The 20,926-nt window shown below is 55.0% G+C and overlaps 9 protein-coding genes across 9 annotated transcripts; 3 read left to right on the plus strand and 6 right to left on the minus strand.

Moving 5' to 3' along the window:
• Positions 1 to 1,282: 1,282 nt before the first annotated feature.
• Positions 1,283 to 1,737, minus strand: F5144DRAFT_547198 (uncharacterized protein; the record flags this gene model as incomplete). The annotated part of the gene is made up of 2 exons (XM_066787458.1): positions 1,283 to 1,327; positions 1,417 to 1,737. The coding sequence occupies 2 exons, from the start codon at positions 1,735 to 1,737 to the stop codon at positions 1,283 to 1,285; spliced, it is 366 nt and encodes a 121-aa protein (XP_066645487.1).
• A 1,490-nt stretch (positions 1,738 to 3,227) lies between these two features.
• Positions 3,228 to 3,957, minus strand: F5144DRAFT_611801 (uncharacterized protein). The gene is made up of 2 exons (XM_066791706.1): positions 3,485 to 3,957; positions 3,228 to 3,415 (listed from the first exon to the last, which is right to left on the minus strand). Exons 1-2 carry the CDS (start codon positions 3,806 to 3,808, stop codon positions 3,371 to 3,373), a joined length of 369 nt encoding a protein of 122 aa, XP_066645488.1. The 5' UTR covers positions 3,809 to 3,957; the 3' UTR covers positions 3,228 to 3,370.
• Positions 3,958 to 4,543: 586 nt separating this feature from the next.
• Positions 4,544 to 7,055, minus strand: F5144DRAFT_569900 (glycosyl hydrolase). The gene has a single exon (XM_066788728.1). The coding sequence runs from the start codon at positions 6,602 to 6,604 to the stop codon at positions 4,859 to 4,861; it is 1,746 nt and encodes a 581-aa protein (XP_066645489.1). The 5' UTR covers positions 6,605 to 7,055; the 3' UTR covers positions 4,544 to 4,858.
• A 1,608-nt stretch (positions 7,056 to 8,663) lies between these two features.
• On the minus strand, positions 8,664 to 9,281 carry F5144DRAFT_485519 (uncharacterized protein; the record flags this gene model as incomplete). Its single annotated transcript, XM_066785505.1, has 2 exons — positions 8,664 to 9,092; positions 9,159 to 9,281. Coding segments are annotated over 2 exons (552 nt in total), but the record flags the coding sequence as incomplete, so codon positions are not given.
• Positions 9,282 to 9,886: 605 nt separating this feature from the next.
• On the minus strand, positions 9,887 to 11,345 carry F5144DRAFT_592138 (P-loop containing nucleoside triphosphate hydrolase protein; the record flags this gene model as incomplete). Its single annotated transcript, XM_066790338.1, has 5 exons — positions 9,887 to 10,111; positions 10,171 to 10,621; positions 10,708 to 10,749; positions 10,906 to 11,000; positions 11,292 to 11,345. The coding sequence occupies 5 exons, from the start codon at positions 11,343 to 11,345 to the stop codon at positions 9,887 to 9,889; spliced, it is 867 nt and encodes a 288-aa protein (XP_066645491.1).
• A 936-nt stretch (positions 11,346 to 12,281) lies between these two features.
• F5144DRAFT_601879 (uncharacterized protein) lies at positions 12,282 to 13,147 on the plus strand (the record flags this gene model as incomplete). The annotated part of the gene is made up of 2 exons (XM_066791170.1): positions 12,282 to 12,732; positions 12,828 to 13,147. The coding sequence occupies 2 exons, from the start codon at positions 12,282 to 12,284 to the stop codon at positions 13,145 to 13,147; spliced, it is 771 nt and encodes a 256-aa protein (XP_066645492.1).
• A 154-nt stretch (positions 13,148 to 13,301) lies between these two features.
• On the minus strand, positions 13,302 to 14,490 carry F5144DRAFT_592139 (uncharacterized protein; the record flags this gene model as incomplete). The annotated part of the gene is made up of 3 exons (XM_066790339.1): positions 13,302 to 13,460; positions 13,499 to 13,912; positions 14,185 to 14,490. The coding sequence occupies 3 exons, from the start codon at positions 14,488 to 14,490 to the stop codon at positions 13,302 to 13,304; spliced, it is 879 nt and encodes a 292-aa protein (XP_066645493.1).
• Positions 14,491 to 18,126: 3,636 nt separating this feature from the next.
• On the plus strand, positions 18,127 to 18,589 carry F5144DRAFT_547204 (uncharacterized protein; the record flags this gene model as incomplete). The annotated part of the gene is made up of 2 exons (XM_066787459.1): positions 18,127 to 18,333; positions 18,467 to 18,589. 2 exons carry the CDS (start codon positions 18,127 to 18,129, stop codon positions 18,587 to 18,589), a joined length of 330 nt encoding a protein of 109 aa, XP_066645494.1.
• Positions 18,590 to 18,900: 311 nt separating this feature from the next.
• On the plus strand, positions 18,901 to 20,646 carry F5144DRAFT_647225 (putative D-aminoacylase). The gene is made up of 3 exons (XM_066792909.1): positions 18,901 to 19,432; positions 19,466 to 19,542; positions 19,605 to 20,646. Exons 1-3 carry the CDS (start codon positions 18,989 to 18,991, stop codon positions 20,602 to 20,604), a joined length of 1,521 nt encoding a protein of 506 aa, XP_066645495.1. The 5' UTR covers positions 18,901 to 18,988; the 3' UTR covers positions 20,605 to 20,646.
• The last annotated feature ends 280 nt before the right edge of the window (positions 20,647 to 20,926 follow it).

The following is a 20,926-nucleotide window of genomic DNA, read 5'->3' on the forward strand; positions in this document are numbered from 1 at the left end:
GCACTCGTCATCCTCGAAGGGCAGCAACAAATGTCGAGGACCTTTAATAGACACTGGTAATGACGATGCTCGTGCCTTGGCGTACCGAGCCCGGGAGAATCATGTCGACGCTCTCCCTCATGATCCATGCCGGCATTGCTGGGCATGTTTCTGCTGCTCGCGCGCCCAGCTAAGTGGTGGATTTTGTGGAACGTTAGTCAGTATTGGCACTCGGCGATGCTACCCGTTTTGAGCTTACGGAAAGACAGTGAGCGCCCAGAGACGGAGAATTCCTCGGAACGCGCTCCAATGAACTCCGAATCAGGGAATGCAATCGTAGATCACCCCCTTCGGACCTTGAGGTTTCGTTTTGTGTTCGGCATGAGATCGAGTCTCAACACGTGGCCGAGCCCCCCGTTCATTTCGCACCCTTCCCTCATGGAGACGCCGTTCACATGTTTGGGGCGCGGCCTATCGTGCCTCTCCTAGTGTAGTGTGGGTTGGTGTTGGCATCCCTCATAGCAATTTCTCCGCGTTTCTAGATTCTTTACGGGAGGTTTTCCCGTCCACTGCCAACGACTGCAACTTCGGTAGACACTTCTCCGGGGTTGTCGTTAGGGCATCATGGATGGAGGTGTGGGTTCATCCTGGGCTGGTCCTATCCTTGGCGCCCTGTGTTTTCGGTGGTATAGTTGGTATGTACATGTGCTCACAGAGATCACTACCTAGGTGGTGTTTGAGAGGATCAATAACGGGTGTTTATCGTGTAGGTTGTCCGCGGCATGTCACCATGTGTACCTAGGTACCTACCTAGGTACTTAACTAATACAGAGATGCCACCGAAGCCCACGGCGCCAAGAGACACATGGTGAATGAGACGGGAGCACAAACAGGAAACCCTGCCTAATTCTCGCGGCTGCTGAAGAGCCAATTTCATGTGTCTCACTCACTCATATACACACCACCTCATGAACCTCCCATGCCCCGCCGGTCCTCTGTTCGATTTCCCCAGCTACCTTCTCCTAATCACGAATCCTAGTAGCAGCTACCGCGTGAAGCGGGCTGCGGCCGGCCTCCAGTTATGCGGCGTACCCAATGAAACCCCCCAACGCACACACAGGCAACGACACAGTACGTTATAGGACTGGAGTGTACCGTCAAGAAGGGAGAAGCTGGCTCAAGCAAAACCTTCAATTGCGCCATGACTTCGGCCTTACCACCTCTCAGTGGACGTCGCGGGTGCCAACGCGTAGACCGTTTTTTACGGACGAAAACGGCCACAGCGATGATGTATAAGGTACACTCATGCACCGACGGTAACGTTACCATATGCACAATGTATGTCCATCTACCCAAGAAGAGTAAGCCTGCCGCAATGCAAGGAGTAGAAATGGTTGCGAGGATATGGAGCGGGATAGAATTGAGGCGGATACTTACCAGAGTCCAATTGCCTTCTTCGGCCTGACTCTCCCACTTGATCGCGCTTTGGACCACGCATTCGCAACTGGTACGGTCCTCCGACCCGACGCAGACTTGCCCAAACTCCTCTGTGATACACGCGTCAGGCTGCCCAGAGCCCTCGTCACACATGCTCCGAATCATACTAGATGGCTGGATTGTCCACATTGCTCCGTTGTCCAACGACATCTGGCACTTGCAATTCTCATCTTCTTGACGCCCGGCAATGGCGGCCGCCCCCGGATTTGTGAGAGCGAGAGCGGGTGGGAGGAGAAGCGCTACGATCAGGGGGGATAGCATCTTGGCGATGGCTATTCTCTTGGTCGTTTGGTGGTTTTTTGGTAGTTGTTTGGCTAGATACTAGCGTCGAAGATGAAGGGAATCGGTGAGTGTTCTTGGTGAGCGAGAGAAAGGGTTGGAGCATTTGGGTTCAGGAGGCTTCCTTCTTATGTGCGGAGCAATGGAAGAGGACTGTTTAGGTATACATACCTACACCAGGTAATTGCATTGTAAGGCCGCGCAGGTTGCCGGTCTGTACTCATGACTTGTCATGATCTGCAAGCGCCTTGTGGGGGGACCTGAGACAAACGACAACTTATAGCGATTTGGGAGGAGGAGGTAGGTGCCCAGGGCTGCCAGCAATTTTGGCATTGGCCAACAAAGCCCGGAAACCCAATCACGGATTACGCCACCTTGCAAGGCATAGCTGAGTGATGATCCAAACTCTAAGACAACGCCGATCTATCCCTTGGTGTTGAAGATACGCGTATCGGAAGACGACGGAACGTATGTACATGTGTCGGTGTGAGGGAGTCAGATCACACCGCCAAAAACCTTCCTCCCTAAAAGGGAAGCAATTCTCATCAATGCCGAGGCAATGGGGAATGAGGACCTCTAGCGTGCGTTGACGGAAGCAAGGGTCATTTTACATACTTCACTAGTTATTAGATCCAAGCTTTCTGGATGTTTACATACACCGGTGTGAAGCTGGATTTGGAGCCTGGGACCGTGGGCAAGAAACCCGAGCCCAAGATCCCCGGCGCCCTGCAGTTTGTATTTATTAATCCGCGTTGCTCCAAACGCGATCCGCCAGCAGCAGGCGGTTCCCCTTTTCCAAACCGTCACAGGGAAGAAAATCTAACATTATGTACTCGCAACGCAGCCACAACTGATTCGTAGCTTATCAAGTTGGGACTGCCCAAAAGCGCGACTTTAATCTTGAAGGAGAACCAGATGATCAGATCAGTAGGTTCGTTGAACGACACATCGTCGGGCCACCCCCAATATCCTCTACGACTTCGAAAAGAGACGAGACGGCGGCTGGCAGTCGAGGTGTGTGATGGCCCTGTCACCTTGGGCCCTTGTGCTTTTAGGGACATAGTTATTGCTGAAGATAGTTACCTAGGCGGCGATGAGAGGATATAAGACTATGGTGTATGAAGTTGGTTACTCGCAACATGTATAACTCCTACAAAGATGTCGCCAAAAACAGGGAAAGTTGATCAATTCTTTGGGCGGGCAAAGCGCCAGCTTGTCAGGCCTTCACTGGCTCTCGTCACATACACGACCACACAGCATGTTAGGTGACGGAAGCGTGTCGTCGAAAAGGGAGAAGTTGGCGGAGGGAGCTAGGGAGAGCCTTCGTTCCGTAACTTTCGGCCTTCCAACGAGTGCCGCGGACGCCAACGCGCGTGTGCTCTTGAATGGAGGAAGACGGTCACAATAATCACAATCAACACTGTTGCGAGTGCAGAGCGAATTGATAGGCCCCTTGAACCCTTTAAGAAAGCTGAGCGTAGAGTGTGAATATAAGGTCTGCCACGAGAGAAAACCACGGACAAGCGCAAAAGCTGCATTGCAACCCCTTGAGGAAACTTGACCGTGATCAGGGAGCTAGGTACTCTCGGTGCATATAACATGCCGTGTGCACTCTTCATTCGACGATGGTGGCGTTGCCCCTCTTGCACGTTATGTCCGGCTGCTCAACCAGGTTAAATCTGCCGTGCTCCAAGGGAGGGAAGAGAGGCAGGGGTGGGCTGGGACGTACCATATACCAGCCGCCACTTTCCACGGGAAACTCCCACTTCTCCGCTGCTTGGGCCACGCAACTGCAGGCCGCTTGATCCTCTGAGAAGACGCAGAGTAACTTGTCCGCTATCGGCGGGGAGCAATACTGACCCCCGTAAAGCTCTCGGCATACCTCGATGCCAATTATCCAGGATGGCCGGTCACCCCAGCGTCCTCCTTTGTCCGCCGATCGCTCGCACCCGCAATCGTCTACTTCTTGACGCCCGATAACACCGGCAGCTCTCGGAGTCGCGAAGGCGAGAGCGGATGGAAGGAGGAGCGCTAAAATCATGGAGGATAACATTTTGGCGATGGCGGCTCTCTCAGTCGTTTGGTAGCTGTTTGGTTGGAGAGTCGAAGATGAATGGAACTTGGGAATATTCTTGGGGAGAGAAAGGAAGGGCTGGAGCAGCTGGTGGCTTCCTTCTTATGTTGGGAGCAAAGGAAGATAGCTGTTGAGGTAGATGCATGCACTAGGCAAGTAGTTGCATTGTCAGAGAGCGAGCGAGTGCCGGTTTGTGCTCATGATCTGCGAGGGCCTAGTGGGGGGATCTGAGACAAACAACAACTCAACAGCCGCTTGGGGGAAGGCGTTGTGGACGTCCAGGGGTGCCAGCAATCTCGGCACTAGGTAGCCAACAAAACCAAGAAGCCCAATTACGGATCGCACCATGCTGTGAGGTATGAGCTGAATGATGATCCGCTCGAAGACAACGCATGCGGGTGCCGATCCAGTACCTTGGTGTTGGAATACCCGCACTTCGCGTGCTGAATATTGAAAACAACAGAAGGACCTTCGTCTGTGTGACGGAGCTGGAGCACAAATCACACCGCCAAAAAACTTCCTCCACAGCAGGAAGATTAAGACGACTTGGTAATGAGGATCTCCAGATGGAAGAGATGTGCACCATGTATGCATGGAGACGCTAGGGAGCACCAGCTGACCTTGGCACTAGATCCAACCTGTCGAGATCTAAGGTACCTACCTAAGCTAGGCTAGGAACCCGCAATCTGGAACGGAAAGCCTCAATATGAGATCGCCTGAGGTGTGTATTCGACCATTAGGGTTGTTCTAGTTATGTCCAAGTGCGATCTGCCAGAAGCAGGTACATGTAACTCTCCTTACGCACACTGTCACAGGAACACAAATCCCAAAGCCGAGTACTCGCTACTCGGCCGCCACGTGTAGTAACAACTCCATGCAACCATTGTAGTTCAAGTTAGGACCGCCCAGAACAGTGGTCTTTTCGGCGAGCTGGGCTCAAACTGGCTCAGGCTGCTAAGATTAAGGTACAACAGCTGGGTGCATCCAACAAACCATGGCATCTCTCCGACAACCATAAACCCCCCATACTCAGGTCCTAAACGACCCCTCATAGACCATATCCCGCCTCGCACCCGCACCACCCCCCGCCATCACCGCCGTCACATTCCCCACCACCGTCCCCTGCTCATCCGCAGACCCCGCCCAAGCACTCTTCAGCGCCCACACCGCAACGCTCACCGTCGCCCCGGGGGGCAGGGCGCGCGCGGCCAGCGAGACGGTCGTCAGCGGCTGCGTGGGGTAGAACAGCACGGTAGCGGCCTGGACGCCGCCGTCGGCGAACCACTCGCAGATGGAGCGGTCGAAGAGCGCCTGCATGCGCCAGGAGGCGAGGCCGGTTTCGCTGTCGGTGTGGGGCACGTTGGCGGCGCTGAACTTGTCGGTGAAGAAGATGTTGTCGAAGCCGCGCACCAGGCCGCGGTCGATCCAGAAGGGGTTGTCGCCGCCGAAGAAGAAGCCCGAGCGGAGGGCTTCGCCGGAGGAGGGCGAGGAGAAGGTCAGGTTGAGGGTCGCGTCGCCGGTGATCAGGGTTGTGTTGAGGCTGGTGACGTTGGCTTCGATGTAGAGGGCGTTGGAGGCGATGTGGGAGAAGTCGAGGGTGAGGGAGGAGTTGCCGAAGGTTGTGGCCTCGAGGCGCTCGTCGAGCACTGGTGCCGGGTCGATAAGCTTGTTGATCATGGTCTTGCCGATGCGGGCCGCCTTCTGCAGGTAGTTGGCCCGCGGCGCTGTCATGGCGCTTCGCCAGCCCTCCAGGTTGCCGGTTGGTACTTGCTGCGTGTATTGCCAGTTGGACGCCCAGCCGATGCTGATGGCATCCTCCCCGTCGGGCACGCCATAGAAGTACTGGGCGGCGTAGTTGTCCTTGGCAAAGTCGGTGAGCCTGGTCGCCGAGTCATAGGGGATGAAATGAGTGCCGTTGAAGTCGCCCGGGAAATATTCCGTTATGGAACCACCCAACGGAGCGCCGGGTTGCACAGAGACCGTCATGACATAAGCCTCGCCTGTCACAGCGCCGTCGCTGTCTCTGACTGGCAGCTTCACGAGATTAGGACACTCGTACTGAGTCCCGAGCAGGCCGTGGTAGGAAAAGTTGGATGCAAAGGTCCAGTCCTTCAGATCGGGCGACGTGAAGATGCCCACGGCAAACTCCTGGGAATAGGCGATGACGGCGACCCAGTGATCTTCATACCAGATGACCTTGGGATCCCGAAATTGAGTGCTTGTGCTGTCGACTACCGGGTTGCCGTCGTACAGCTCAAATGTGTAGCCGCCGTCGAGGGAGTATGCGATGTTCTGCGTCTGTGGTCCAGCGGCGGTGGGATAATAGCGAGCAAGGGTGAAGAAGGCGACGACGCCGTTGGTCTGGTTCGGGAAGAAACCAGACGTGTTGTTCACATCCACCACGGCGCTCCCGGAAAACACAAAAACGTTCTCCTCTGGCGGGAAGAGGGCGATCTGCTGGTTCTCCCAATGGTAGAGATCGTTACTCGTCGCATGGCCCCAATGCTGGTTCCCCGCCCCGAGGCCGGTAGGGTTGTACTGGTAGTAGAGGTGGTAGGTGCCGTTGGCGTCGACAAACATGCCGTTGGGATCATTCATGAAGCCCTGCGGCGGTGAGTAGTGGACCTGGGGCCGCAGCCCTCCGGAGTAGTTGCCCGGGAGAGGCTGCCCCGTCGGCACCGCTGGATTGACAAACGTGGTGGCATGCTGAGCATACGCAGCTATTGCACAGGCCGCGGAGATAAAGGTGGATGTCTTCATATTAAGAAGTATCATTGAGCCGTGATGCTATGGAATTGGAGATGACTGAGTCCGGTTCGAAGCCTAACTTATGTATTGAGAGGAGAATGAGAAAACCCGGTGGCTGGTCCTACAATGTACGCGGGGATGTGGATTATCCTGGGGTAAGGTGGGCAGGTGGGCTGATAAACTCCACTCCCCACAGGTGATGTGGGTGTCCTGGAAACCTGGTGAGGGATTGGAACCGGTTGAATGATGTGAAATTTGGCCTGGAGCTGATCCATTGGGATGGTAAAGTGAACCCACTTTGCCCTTCGATCACAATGTTGGGGGTGGAATAACACAAGTATGCAGGGCGCGGGCCGAAGAAACCGCCCTGTTTGCATACCTATCGTATGTGTCGTATGCCTAAGCATCTAGCTGAAAGCGACCTGGCTGTGACATCGGTGGTGGCTAATCGTCCTTCCGCCCCCAATACTACGCCGAGATGCAAGCTCTCATGCAAGGTTCGAGCCACCACAACCCCCCTTTTATGGATAAGGATTTTCCCCCCGTAGATTCGTCTGGTCGACCGGGTACACGGCAGCGTGCACCGCCTAATGTACATGAATATAGCAGCCGAGGACCAAACGAGATTCAGGAGAACGTGGGAAACCTTTTCGTCATGCGATGCCATGCTTCGGTTCATGGTTCTGGTAATGACTGCAAGGTCTTAGAATTCGATGTCTGGTAAATAACCCACTATTGACTTCTTGCGCAGGCATTTTTAGACTCGGGTCGAGGTGACCGGAAGGGGTGAATGTTAATTAAAACCCTTCGGGCCATGTTGAACTCCAGCGATCATTCTATCCACTCTGGGATTCCTGTGAGCTTTAAAGCCCTTTGCCAGGCTGTCTTCAACTCTCGTGCTTAACAGGACAACAACCAAACGACTTCACGAGGTGACGGATGTGGTCATGCGTGCATGATTAGGTACTTACCGACCCTAGGCACATGTGCGTGAGACAAGACATATATTATGCCAATATATGATACCTCGGGGTTGATCGAACTATTATTAGGTAGCACAATGCCTCGGTTGTCAAGTACATGAATAATCCGGCGCTACGCTGGGTATTATCACGGCATGCCGAGAAGTTGGTCTATTGCGGCCCTCTCATGCTCAACACCCCAACTTTTATCCTTCTTCTTCAACCCCTTGATAACGAAATTTACAAACACAAGCAAACCCCTGCCCTAAGGACATCACAGCTCATCGAACGAAGTCAGGCGTGCTCGTTTTGCCACGGAAAAGACCTATTCGGGTGCCCAAACTATCTACGACGAGAAGATCGTAGCATATGACGCCAACAATGTTTACAAGACGATGGCACGCCTCGAGCGTGGTAGCCCGTTTCCTGCCATGACTGCCGTCAGCGGATGGAGCACTAGCAATGCCCGGTTGTGGCGAGACAACGTCCTCGATCTGTGCCAGGTGATCGGATACGTTCTACCTGAGGACGACGGGGATGAGCCAGGATTGCCGGGCTCATTTTTTGCGTGCCACGCTGAGAAAAAGCTGGTGGCTTACTATATCAATCCGCATGTCATTATCCCCGGCGTGCTCCTTCAAAGGGTTGAAGTCGTTCAGCTAGGGGAGTGGATGCAGCAAGATGCCGAATTACAAAACCTCACCGCTCTGTGCCCAGAGATCTCGGCAGTTAGAGCAGACATACGAGTTAGTCGGCCCGTTTGTGGGGACTGCGAGCTATTCATCGCCCACGTTAATAATGTGCTTGGTATTTCCTTTACCGCTGAGACTTGTTAACAGGGTTAGTAAACAAGGGGCACTACGAGAGGGAATACGATCGTCGGGTGTTTGGGGTCACCACGTGTGACGAAGGCTCAGTCAGGGGCTCGGTAATTCCAGGGTTATAGCTTCTTCGTACAGGTACTCTGAAGAGACACATCCCTACCTACCTGAAAAAGGTGGATAACCCTCAGTAACGCTAAGTAAACAACCCAAAGAGAACAAATCCAAGCGCGCTCATTCCATTGCCAAGCCCGTGTGGCTCGGGACTGCAAGTAATATCCCCACCTATCGAACCAATCCCCCCTACCGATGAATGCTGCCCGCCCGTTGTCTTGGAACTCCAAACCGGCGCTCGCTCCGTTTCCGCTCACGGCCCGAATCCTCGACACTAGCGTGTTCGCACAGTTCAGGCATCCCACCAAGACTAGCAATGACGATCTTGTTCGTTGCGGTGAAGCCATCCAGCGCCTGGAACTCTCCCAGCCGAAACCACCTGGGTATGACCAAGACCCTCAACGGTATAGGCAACATGATGAGCACCGGGAACCCGATCGTGGCTAGGGTATGAGAGATGGCAACACACGCCGCGAGGGTGGAGAACTGGATGGTGATGTAGAGCCAGATCTTCCGCTTTCGGACTTGCAGCAGGGGCTCGTCCCGGTAGATGGAGCGTTCCTCGGCCTGGAGGTAGATAAATTTCTGGAGAATGCCGTTGGATTCGATGGAGCCCCACTGTGGAGGAGTTAACTAGCGAGGTCGTGACCTTGTGGGTTAGCCAGGGGTTCAGGGTTGACGTACACCAACGATAAAGAAGATGCCGGCAAATACCGCGGCGGGTATGGCATGCAGCACCCCCAGAAGTGGCCCAGTCATGGTTCCAATGAGAGCCAGCCCTATCAGGAAGTGGGTAACACGTGGCTCACGCTGTGACCACTAGTCGACGAACTTTAGTGCCCTCTCCTTGAGCGGTGGGGATCACACGAGGTCTTGTCTTATACATAGTAAGCGAGTCGGTGTGTGCCGGTGTTTGTGGGAAAAGGCTATTCGGCATTCGAAGTCCCGGGATTTCAGCGCCGAAAGTTGTATACCCAGGGAGGAAGAAGTCCCAGAGGAAGCCGCTGGGTTTCCCGAGAGGAAATTACCGCGCTTGGGCCGTAATGCTGTATGCAACCAAATATCAAGCAAAGGGCTTGGTAAATTCACGCACGCGGGTCCGTTTCAATGTGTGAAAGGAGCTCCCGAAGACTGTAATTACCTCGTCGTTATGAAGAGCATTTACGAAGGAAGACACAGCATCTGCGATAGTAATAAGTCGGTAATTAGGTCGTCGACTCGTCTGGTTCTTTGACAAGGAAAGCAGAAGAGGAAAACTGTGAAATTAACCCAATCCCCGCGTTGGATGGTCCCAACGCACACTACCTAGGTACCTATCTCGTAAAAAGCACAACCAATACCGCGAGCTTGCCATGACGCGTTTGATTGGAACTCCGTGGCCATGACTCGTCAACTTTCGAGCACTATCAGTCCTACTTCCCCTCCATGCCATATGTCTCCGTCCATTTTTTGTACTCCCCAAGCTCGTCTGAGCCGACGGTCGACTTGACCTTTCCATCTCTGAGGATCTGGAAGAATTCTTCAGCTGTGACGCGGGGCTCCTTCAGCTTGTCTTTAGGGATTCCCTCCCAGGTCATCGCCGAACCTCCTTCGCGGGGATCACACGGTGCGTAAAGCTCAGATCCACGACAGCCAACCTAGGTAGTTTATAAAAAGGTTATTAGCAAACCCCCCGGTATCCAGGGCAGCTACGCACCTTCTTGAAATGTGTCGCGGCGTGGATCTTGTCGAGTGGAACTCGAAGCGCCTCCTCCACAAAGTTGTGAATATCACTCGCTGAAAAGCCATCGGTCTCCCGGGCCAGCGCGGAGAGTTCGTCGTCTGCGAGGATCCCGCCGCCGGAATGGATCCTGAAGAGGTCTTCCCGGGCCTTCCGATCAGGAAGGGGGACGTAAATTCGCTTTTGGAAGCGTCGTCTGGCGGCCGGATCCAGAGCCCAAGGAAGATTTGTCACAGCTAAAACAACCAATCCATCGTTTTCGCTGTCGAGACCCTGCATCTGGATCAACAACTCTGTTTTCATCCGGGCAGTGTGCTCGTTGGCCCCGCCAGGCCCCTCGCGACTTGAGCACAGCGCGTCGATCTTGTCGATGAAGATGATCGCGGGCTTCTTCTGCCTGACCATCACGAAGAGTTGGCGGACAAGCCTGTATTTTCATGTCAGACTTTGCTGTTTGTGTAACCGATCGTTGTCGAGGAAGAAACCAAAGACCAAAAGGGGGGGAGGGGTTACTTCTCGCTCTCTCCAAACCACTTTGACATGATATCACCGGAACTGATGCGAAACAAGGTGTAGTCCACTTATGTGGCGACAGCAGCGGCGAGGTAGCTCTTCCCGGTGCCTGGCGGGCCGTAAAGGAGAATAGCCCCGGGGAGCTTTCGCTTGCCGGTAAACAGATTCAGAAATCGCTGAGGGAAAACAAGCGCCTACTGGAGTACCTTCTTGGCCGCCTCGAGCCCGGCAATGTCGTCCCACTTGACATTTGGCTTCTTGGAGACGATTGCGTTGGCCAAAGATTCCTTGAGCTCCGTTTTCTCGTTCGACGTCCCGTTCGACCCTTGGCTCTGCTATTGGGTCGGAGGGGGAGATCCTGCGGGGTTCCCGTAGGCTGGGTCTTCTGACTCGGCAATCTGAGGCCGATTGGAGGTTGCGGCGGGGGGGGGGGGGGGGGCAAAGCTGTCTGGCCGCGGTGCTGGGGAAGCTTCCATCCGCTCCTCGTGTATACAACCAGCCCGACGGGGACGGGACCGCTGTTCTGCAAGATGATGTTAGGGAAGCCGGGTCATCGGGCCGGGGTGGTGAAGGCTGGGACGTACCATCGGGGCAAACCCCGTCCCGAATCCGGTTGCGGTGGTAGCGCATACGACCATGGCATGAGCATGCGGGCGGACGTAGTGATTCATCACAGAGTCGTCGGCTTTTAATACGATACTCCCGTTAGTCGATTGACCTACCAGGGGGATGTTCTGCATGAACTTGCCTGAAGAGGTCACGGTTGTGCAAAGAGCCTCACCTGGGAGAGCACCGCCACCTGTCGCGGAGGGGTCAGCGGACAGCGATGGCCTGATACGGAGGAGACAGGACATACTGTTGTAGCCGGGGTGAAAGACGCCCCGGAGGAAGTTGCAAACATCGCAGGCATCCGCATCGCAGAGTTCTAATGGCTGGTCACGGTTGCCGATGTAGCAGGCGCGACGAGCCCCAAGAAAGGTGAGCTGCGGTCCCCCCAGGGGAGATGCCATGGCTTGGAGGACATCAATCCTGCGCAATGGCGTCAGCTCAGGTAAACTTCACACGGCTTTGGGCACCCAAAAATGAACGTACTCTCGGCCAGTGACAAGAACAAAACCAAACCTGTAAATCGCCTTGATGGTATACGTCTTCGTCTGGCTCTCCCAACCATAGTTGAACCGATTCCCAACTACAGCAATGATCAGCTATCCGGGGTCCCAAAGTTTCAACAGTCTCTCTCACTCTGCTCGTGGAGCGGGCTTCCCGAGGGCAGTAGGCTGCCGGTCTGAATGAGGGGTACGCGGTAACCCGTCAGAAAGGCTCAGACGAAGGAACGGGGCACATTTGGATCATACCATCGCCATCGTGGTGGTGTACCTAACCAAGGCGCAGTCTCGAAGATCCACTGGTTCAGTACGGTCAGGACTGGCTGGAAGTCAAGAAAGGGCCTGGCTCCCACACGCTGCCGTCGCGAGAATTGTGTTCTGATCAAGAGGATATTCTTTGTGGGTGATGTCTCGTAGTCATCAGCAGGGTGATTGTCGGGGCCCGTCTGGCTTGCTGAACTGGGCCTGATGGGAGGCGCGACGAAGCGGCAAGGGTTCAAAAGTTCCACTGCGCAGTTGCTCGTAACCGCCGGGACAAAAGAAGCTGTGGGGGCCGCCGAGCCATGTCAGTTTCATCCTCAGCTCCCATCAATCCCATCTCGGGTCGCTATTGCTGCTATTCTCCCGCGCCTCCCAGAGCCTTGCCTGGAGAGAGAACACAAGATCTTCAGAGGCATTGAGACAATCTCCAACGCAAAGTGGTGCCACGAGGACAAGACCTCGGAGATCCAGTCCATCTTCTTCAACAGGAGGTATGCGTATCTCTTCGACCAGATGCCGTCTGGATGGCGTCGCTACTTCCACGGGACCAAGCGCGCCTGCCATGTGGGAGGCTCGGACGGGTATCTCGAGCTGTGCAACGGTCCTGCGTGTTCCCTGTGCCGCATCCTTACCGGCGGATTCAAGATGACAAGTGCCGGTTCGTACCCACCACCCACCTTACGTCCTTGCCTACCTAGGTACCCATCAAAGCGCGGCAAGGATCCCGTCTGACTTCACAACGAATTTCTCCAGGTTCTCGCAGGTATGCCCCCATGTTCGGCAGAGGAATCTATTCGACCAGCGTCTCTTCCAAGGCCGACAAATACGCCATGAACCACCACATCCGCTCCCGTTTGCACGGCATCATTCTCTGCCTTGTCTTCATCGGCACGTTCGAGAAGCTCCACCAGGCCGACCAATGGAAGACGGCTCCGGCAGAGGGGTGCGACTCTGTCATGGGGGCTACTGTAAATGATGGCGGATCTCGTCGGTACACCGAGGCCGTTGTGTACCGAGAATCCTCCATCATCCCCATCGGGCTCATCATGTACACTAGAACTGGACGGAAGTAGGAGATGACTGGGGGTTGCGAAGGCGGATCTTTTAGGGATTCCCGTATCTGGATCCACAGCTGTTAGGGGAAAGCCTGATGTGATAGTGAAATGTAACTGTGCGAAAATGCCAGCTACCTGCCTAACTACGCGCTCCACACACCCACCGTCCCACCTAAACTTGCTTGCCAGACAACACCCTGTCAAAGATTTCGTAGTTGCCCTCCTCCTTCGGGTCGTAGACGGCAAACCAGATCTGGCGCCACCAGTTCCCCGAGAACTCGTGCTCGCGCAGCACCTCCAGCCAACAATGGGCGACGTCCTCGGGCGGGTTCTCGAACACGCCACGCCACAGCCCAGGGCGCCGAGGACGAGCAAGTCGTGCCTGTTGACGGCCGCCATGCGCAGCGCCAGCCTCATCTTGGCCTTGGCGATCCCGCGGTCCCTGTCGAGCTCGAAGATGTGTTTCTCCCGGAGCGGCTGCTCCGCCCCGGAGCCGGCGGCATCCTCCTCCACCATGTGCGTGTCGGCGCTTTTGGGCGGCTTGAGGAGGAAGGTCTTGACCCGGGGCTTGTACAGCGCCGCGACCGTCAGGGCGCTGACGACGGGCAGCGCCTCGGGGGGGTCCTCGAGGAGCAGGTGGCCCGAGAGGATGTCGCCGCGCACGACAAGGACGTACGGGCTGTAGAGTACCTCGTCCATGGCCAGGGGGTAGTGTCTTGGGTTGAGGCTCAGGGCCAGCGAGCTGCGGTAGCAGAGGGCTTCTTCCTGGGCTAGGGCTCCATTCTGTTGGAAACGACATTCAGACGAAAAGATGGAGAGGAGAAAAGTTGATTGATTGTCCTCCGAGCTCAGTGTTCTTCAGAGCAGGTGGCTTTATCCTAAATCTCTCCTTTGTCATGAATCCGTTTCCGGTACCATGACCTTAATCCATTTCCGGTACTTGTCCGTTTCCGGGTGTCATGACCGTTTCCGGTGCCATGGCCTTCCAACACAAGTGTCACAAATTCCAACACTGGTATGCGCCAGGAAGTTCTATTATACGCCGAATCCAACACATTCTGCCAGCCGCCGCCGGGCGTGCGATAGTTGGCAAAGTTGAGGATGGCGGGGCGCGGTTTGTCGGGCCCCCCTTCGTTGATCAGTTGGATGGCGGCGTTGAGTGTGTCCTCGTTGATGACCTTGATGGTAGCGGGTTCCGGGTGCGAGGGGCAGGCGTTGGGGTCCAGGTAGGGAAGGGTGCGAGACGAATACTTGTCCGACGAGCAAGCCTGGGCGCTCGACCGAAGATGGTTCAACTTTACCATCACGGTATCTAGCGTCTCCCTGGCGGCGGCTTTGAGCTCATCTCGCGAGGGAGCCATGGTGCCGAGGTTAGCGTCGGTTTCTGCAGGGTCGTTACTTGGTCTACCTAAGATGCGGGGTCAAGGGCTCGCTCCAAGATGGGGGCTCCCACTAATAACGCTTACGGAGTAGTTGTTTCGGGGCAATTTTGGCGGGCGGTTACCTATTATTAGCGGGACGGCCTGCAGTTGACGGCGCCGCCTGAAACAAGGCCCCTGGTTTGTGTGTTAGTGCGACCCTTGGGAGGCCTACATCACGAAAAGAAGGATCTTGATGACCAGAAGGAGAACTCTATAAGAAACCTCTTGGATAACCTCATCGGCGCTATTATTGATATTTTCCTGGTACCTAAGGAAGATGTTTGGAATGTCAGATGGAAGACCAAGAGAGTCTGGGGTTCTCCGTCTTGGAAAAGTCTCGACCCAAGAAACAAACCATGACTAGACGCAAAGTATAACGTACCTAGGTAGAGCCCTCTCTTCCCTTCGTCGAGTCGATGTTCAGCCGGGTCGGGCCGATGGTGTTGGGACGATGCTCATAATCAGCTTCATTCGTCAACTCTCGCATGGACCTATTGCCCTATCATCGGCGCTTTCCTTCTTCTGCTACTACTAAGGTACAGATAGAGCATTAAAGAACGCCATCGCGGTCCTCCGGTCTTTAATATATTATTATTCATACTCCGCTATGCCCTAGGGCGTGCCGGACCCTCTGCTATTTAGCGTACAGGAAAACCGTGCCCTCCCGGGCCGGGTGAAAAACCCCTACCAACAATCAAGGAACGATGCGTTCTGGTGAGTCTACGTATACAAAGAGAGGAGGCCTCCTGGCCTCCGAACGGGGGCGCTTCAGGCCGCCGTTTCCAGCTCGAGCCTCCTGGCCAAGCTGTACATCGGCAGCCTCCCCGAGTCCATCAGCCAGTCGAGGATCCTCCTCGCAAGCCGTACAGTCGTGGGATTGATACCGTGTAGAACTGAGTAAAAGTCCCGTCGTGTCCGAATTCCAGTTCTCTCCCATCTTCGAGTCAACGGTGGGGCCAAACACCACACTACCAGGTGTTCGGCAGTCTCTCGTCCCTCGCCACACTCGCAGGCAGGCGTCAGAACCTCCGGGACTTCCCGTGTAAACAAGTAGTCCCGTAAGCCTATTGCTCCCGTCCGGATTTGAATGAGCAGTGAGCTTTTCGCCTTGCTGAGACCGTCATGCCTCCTTAGGGTTTCGTTCCGGAATAGCGTCTCCCGCTGATGGTCAAAGTCGTCCGCCGGCCTGGTGATTGCTCTGCCGTCCCGTTCCTTTAACCACCTCGCTCTCCAGGCCTCTTCTACTGCCTTGTCCGTGTCTATGGTTCCCCCCGTCCAGCGCATGATCGTGCCCGCGGCTCTCTCTACCGCCGTGGGCCCTTGAGGCCTCAAGGTTCGCGGTCGGCCCCTGTTGCCCCTCCTCGAGCTGAGTCTCTGCTGTATCTTGCGGCAGGCGGTAAGGATAACGCTCCCCGCCGTCTTTTTGCCGCCTTGGCCGTCGTCCAGATCGGGTTGTTGGAGTCGGTTTTCGAAATCTGCAAGCCGTTTGTTTAGGTATAAGTCCAACGGTGGTACCCACGTCTCTGTCTCGAGGTTACGGATGGGGGTAGACTTAAAGGCTCCCGCCACAATCCTCAGGCTCTTGTTCTGGGCCTTCCCGAGGGCCTTGGTGATGCCTTTCTTCACCGGTTCGCCTCCCACATCCGTGGGAATGTGGAACGACGATGCGCCATAGGCCAGCGCTGACCGGATGCACTTTGTGTACACTTCTCGCGCTTTGGCTAGACCCAGTCCCCACGTCGATGCCGCTAGCCTCGACAGGGCATAGCTCTGGGTCCTCAGCTTCTTCTCCACCGCCGCAAGGTGGGCTTTCCAGTTGAGCTTCCGGTCCAGCCAGACTCCCAGGAACCTGGCAGACTCCTTCGGTCTGACGGGGCTGGTGCCTCCCCCTGGGTTAGTGAGTTCCAGCTGGTTTGTCCACTGCCGTCGTCCCTTGTTGAAATGGATCAGTTCGCTCTTTTCCGGGGCGAACTTCATCCCCCGACTGTCCGCCCATCGCATGCATGTTTCCCACGCCGCCTCCAGTTGCCGGACATTGGCCTCGGGGTTTCGACCAAACACCAGGAGGTTGGTGTCATCCGCAAACCCCGTTATAGCCAAGTGAGGGTGCTCGTCTTTTAGCTGCTTGTATAATGAGGAAATATAGAGGATGAAGAGAACAGGGGAAAGGGGTGAGCCTTGGGGGACCCCTGCCCGAATTGCCGTCGGTGCCGCCGTCTTGCCGTCGAAAAGAAGGGTGGCCTCTCGACCAGTCAACCAGTCTCTCGTCCAGAGGACCAGCCACCTCGGGTAGCCCATTTCTCGCAAAGTTGCTAGCAGTCGGGTGTGGTTGACCGTGTCAAAGGCTCCTGAGATGTCCAGTTGCAATAGGGACGCCGCACCCTTCTGTCTCCACGCCTCCTGGACCTGGGCTACTACTAGCCGGACAGCCAGGCTGGCGGATATAACAGAGAAGACTTGTTGGGTAATAATTAAGGCTTGCTGCTGGGTTTAACTGGTCGAAATGCAGTCGAGTTTCGAAGCCCGGATTAAATATGTTATTGATGGGCGGCATGGAGCTAATAGAACACCAGGTTTATTGTTCAAGGATGTTTAGTTCAGACATTGGAATGTATACTAACAAAGTCGTTGCCCATTGTGCGGCTCCAAGACTTGGTCGACAACAGACAAAGAAATTACCACGCTGTCATTGTGGCTGAGAAAATGAGCCGAAAGGTATTATTTCACCAATAGAGACTTACATCTTGAGCAGCTAGGCCACGGAGGGAATATGGGCCAGAGACCTCTCTACCATCGACGGCCATATCTCAACCTCCTTTCTCGCTTACACCAACGGTACGTAGTATACAACTGAAGTGGTTGCCCATCCACGAGGGGTGGTATCAGGAACCGAGGAGAACTCGAGAACGAGAGAAGAGAATGGATCCAAAACGAGGTCAGAGAGAGTCAGCAACCAAAATGACGACTATATATGCGGGACGCCCGGCTTGTTTTCCCTTAGGCTGGTACTAACCGCCCTCCGCATGAAGTAGGACGTAATGTTTCAAGTTTGGATTGGATATATGGGGGTTAAGTTGGGGACTCGAACACACAAGCGCAGAGGGCAAATAACCTAGTTACCGAACCAGGAATGCTAGCCCCTTGACGGTTGCTCGGTTCCTGTCATCGCATTACTCTCCCCGACGCATGCCCGGGGTCATCGCACTCGCCCGACGAGCAGTCCGAGCCTACCAATTGTTGCCTTTTGACCGAGAGATGTTGCCATTTTAAACTCTAAGAACCATGGGTGGGTTACGAGACCAGGGGTTAAGTCGCTTCTAACTCGAGGACCAAACTTGAGCTTCGTGATAGTTTCATGCCGACCATCACAGCGCTAGATCCTACCCAACCGCCGTAACAACCCTCCGCCTCCTCCTCATTGTCCAACCAGCGAGTTGCGATGCATGCTTATCACTGTATTATCCCTCTCATGTATAAATAGGGGCCCTTCATCCATCCATCTTCCAAAGTAAGACCACTCAACAGCACTCCGCAGAAACAGACCCAACACCAAACTCCACAGCCATCACCGCCACCATGAAAGCCGTCACCACCATCCTCCTCACCCTCGCCACGCTGGCTTTTGCCGCGCCCAACCCCAATGTGGACGCCAACCCGGCCCTGCTCGCCACTCGGCAGACCTGCACCTACAACTGCCTCTGCCAAGAGGATGACGAGGGCGACGAGACCGACCCCAACACGGGGCCGTGCTGTGTCGCCGGCACGCTCTCCAACGACGGCACGGTGCGTTTTTCCTTTCCTCTTTTTGTTTTTCGCATGCCCTTCCCGTATTGAGCGTTGAGATCCATGGTTTCCTACCGTAACTGCCGCAGTACCCAAAACGTGAGATGAAGGCTGACCGAACTCGGCGGGACAGATTTGCAGCGGAATGACCCACGCCGCCGCCGAGACGTACGGCCTCTGCTGCGGCCGCAGCGGCGGATATGCCTGCTTCCAGAGCGCGCCTACTTGCCCGCCCGTCACCGTTATAGCCCCATGAGAAACTCAAGGGAATGTGGGCGCGTGTAATTCGTGGCCGGAAAGTGGGTATTATCACTTGATCAAAGGAATAAATACCATATCAAATTTACCAGTCCAAGCCGAGGAGCAGCAGTCCGTAGAAGCATGCGAGCTCTATTGTTGGCAGGCCTCCCTCGTTTCGAGACTTGACTATCGCGTGAAAACTGTGTTGGCTTGGAGCCGAGGCAAATGCACTGTGTAGGTAGGTACATAAATCTGGATTTAGTCACGCCGCCCTCGACCCGAACACGCGCTTTGTGAGGCGACTTGCCCCCGGCCTTCCCAATTGACATCTTCAGAACCGCGCCTTTCAAAACCAATCTTAAATTCCCTATCTCAGGATCTTTCTTTTCTGTTTTCGCAATCCCCAACTACAACAATGGCGCTCTCTTCCATTTTGGCCGCCGTGGAGCCGACTATCCTGGAGATCTGCGAGGCCTCGGGGGTCGCTGGGCTCTCCTACGGCATTTCTCATGCCGGCGAGAATTATTTTGGGAATTTCGGCTTCCGTAACGTCCTGGAGAAGTTGCCTCCGAACGAAGAGACAATTTACCATCTCGGATCTCTTACCAAGTTCTTCACAGCTGCCATGGTGGGGATCCTGGTGGAAAAAGGGCAGCTCGACTGGACGACCCCCGTGCGGGAGATACTGCCGGAGTTTGAGACGCCGGGAAGCCCGACGACTGGAGCGGAACTGACCCTCCTTGATCTTCTCTACCATCGGACTGGATGGGCCCAGAAACTCGACATCTGGCTCCAGGGCTCAAATCGCTTGCTCATTCCAAAAGAGGACACCATTCGAACTTGCGGCTACCTGGAGCAAGTCAAGCCATTCCGGTCCTCATTCCGGTCCTAGTATCAATACAACAACTGGGGCTATTGCCTGGCCGGTGAGGTCATAGAAAGGGCTGCGGGGAAGAGCTATGGCTCTCTGTCTGGCGAGAGATTCTAGAGCCACTGGTCTTGGATCGCACCATCATCGATGCGAATTGCAGCAACCCTTCCAACATGGCCGAAGCATATATGCCATTAGACGACAAGACACCATGGCATGTTCCGCGGCCGGAAATTCAAGACGGGACCCTCATGGGATCGGCGGGTGGGCTTCGCAGTTGTGTCAAGGACCTCTTGAAGGTATACGAGAACCTGCTCCTCGCAACCAAGCATCAATTTGCCGAGAACGCTTCATCCGCGCCGCAATCGCCCTTCAAGCAACTACAGACCATCATGACGGGCCACATGCCCATTTCGAACGCGACACCGCGCGAAAACACGTACGCACTCGGCTGGGCCCGCACCCAACTTCCCGGACCTTTAGGGGCCACTGGTTTGAATGGAATGTTCGTCTCCGAGATGCCGACGTCAAAGGCGGGCTCTAAGTCTCGGCTCGTGCTGCACCACCAAGGGAGCATGCCAGGTTTTACTTCTGCTGCTTTCCTATTTTCCGAGACTGGGACCACTTTGGTCGTCCTCAGCAACTCGCTTCCCCTGAACGATGCAGTGGACTGGATCGGACAACTGCTCATAGAAAGCATATTCGAAACGGAAGGGGGTGCTGATTCTGTGAAACTCGCGAAAGAGAGCGCGGAGGCTCATATTCAGTACTGCAAGGAAGTTGGGCTCGAACTCGAAGCGCTCAAGAACAGCGGAACTCCAACAAGCAGGCCTTTCGAAGGCTATGGGGGGCACTACTACAACTCGATTGGCAACCTTTGCCTACAAATCAAGTTTGAGGAAGGGAAACTGTCCTTGTTGTTCCAAGGTCTCCTGAGCGAAGCATACGCACTCCATCACCTTGACTCGGATACATTCCATTGGCATATCCATTACAATGAAGATGTCCGGCGAGCACGGTTTACCGTCATGGACGCCAACTTCTACCAGATCAAATTCATCGCCACCACAGGGGGCGCTATCGACCAGCTCATCTGGGCCCACGAGCCGGACATCCCTGAAGGGGAGGTCTTCACCAAGAGAAAGCTAAACGGCTTGTAAGAAGTTGCGCTTCTGTTGTGATGTGTTTAGAGGGAGGGGAATACTTTCGCATACAGAGAAGGGGAGTTAAGTTTCGTACTCGACTGGAAACACTCAGGGTATCAGGCTGGCTTCCCTATTGCATTTCCTGGCATTCGTGAGGATGACGGGTCAATGCCTCTTCATTCTTTTGATAGCGAATAGCCAACCGCGTCTCCATGCACGCTCATTCGTGACGGATTTATCCGATACTTTTTGTGCTTGGTCAAGCCGTCTACCAGCCGGCCGATGCTTCCATTGCCGTTGAGAAGCTTGACGGAAGTGGAACAGACGTTCCCTAACG

The sequence above is a fragment of the Chaetomium tenue genome, assembly GCF_020726465.1.
Source record: "Chaetomium tenue strain MPI-SDFR-AT-0079 chromosome Unknown F5144scaffold_3, whole genome shotgun sequence".
In the NCBI taxonomy this organism is placed as follows: domain Eukaryota; kingdom Fungi; phylum Ascomycota; class Sordariomycetes; order Sordariales; family Chaetomiaceae; genus Chaetomium; species Chaetomium tenue.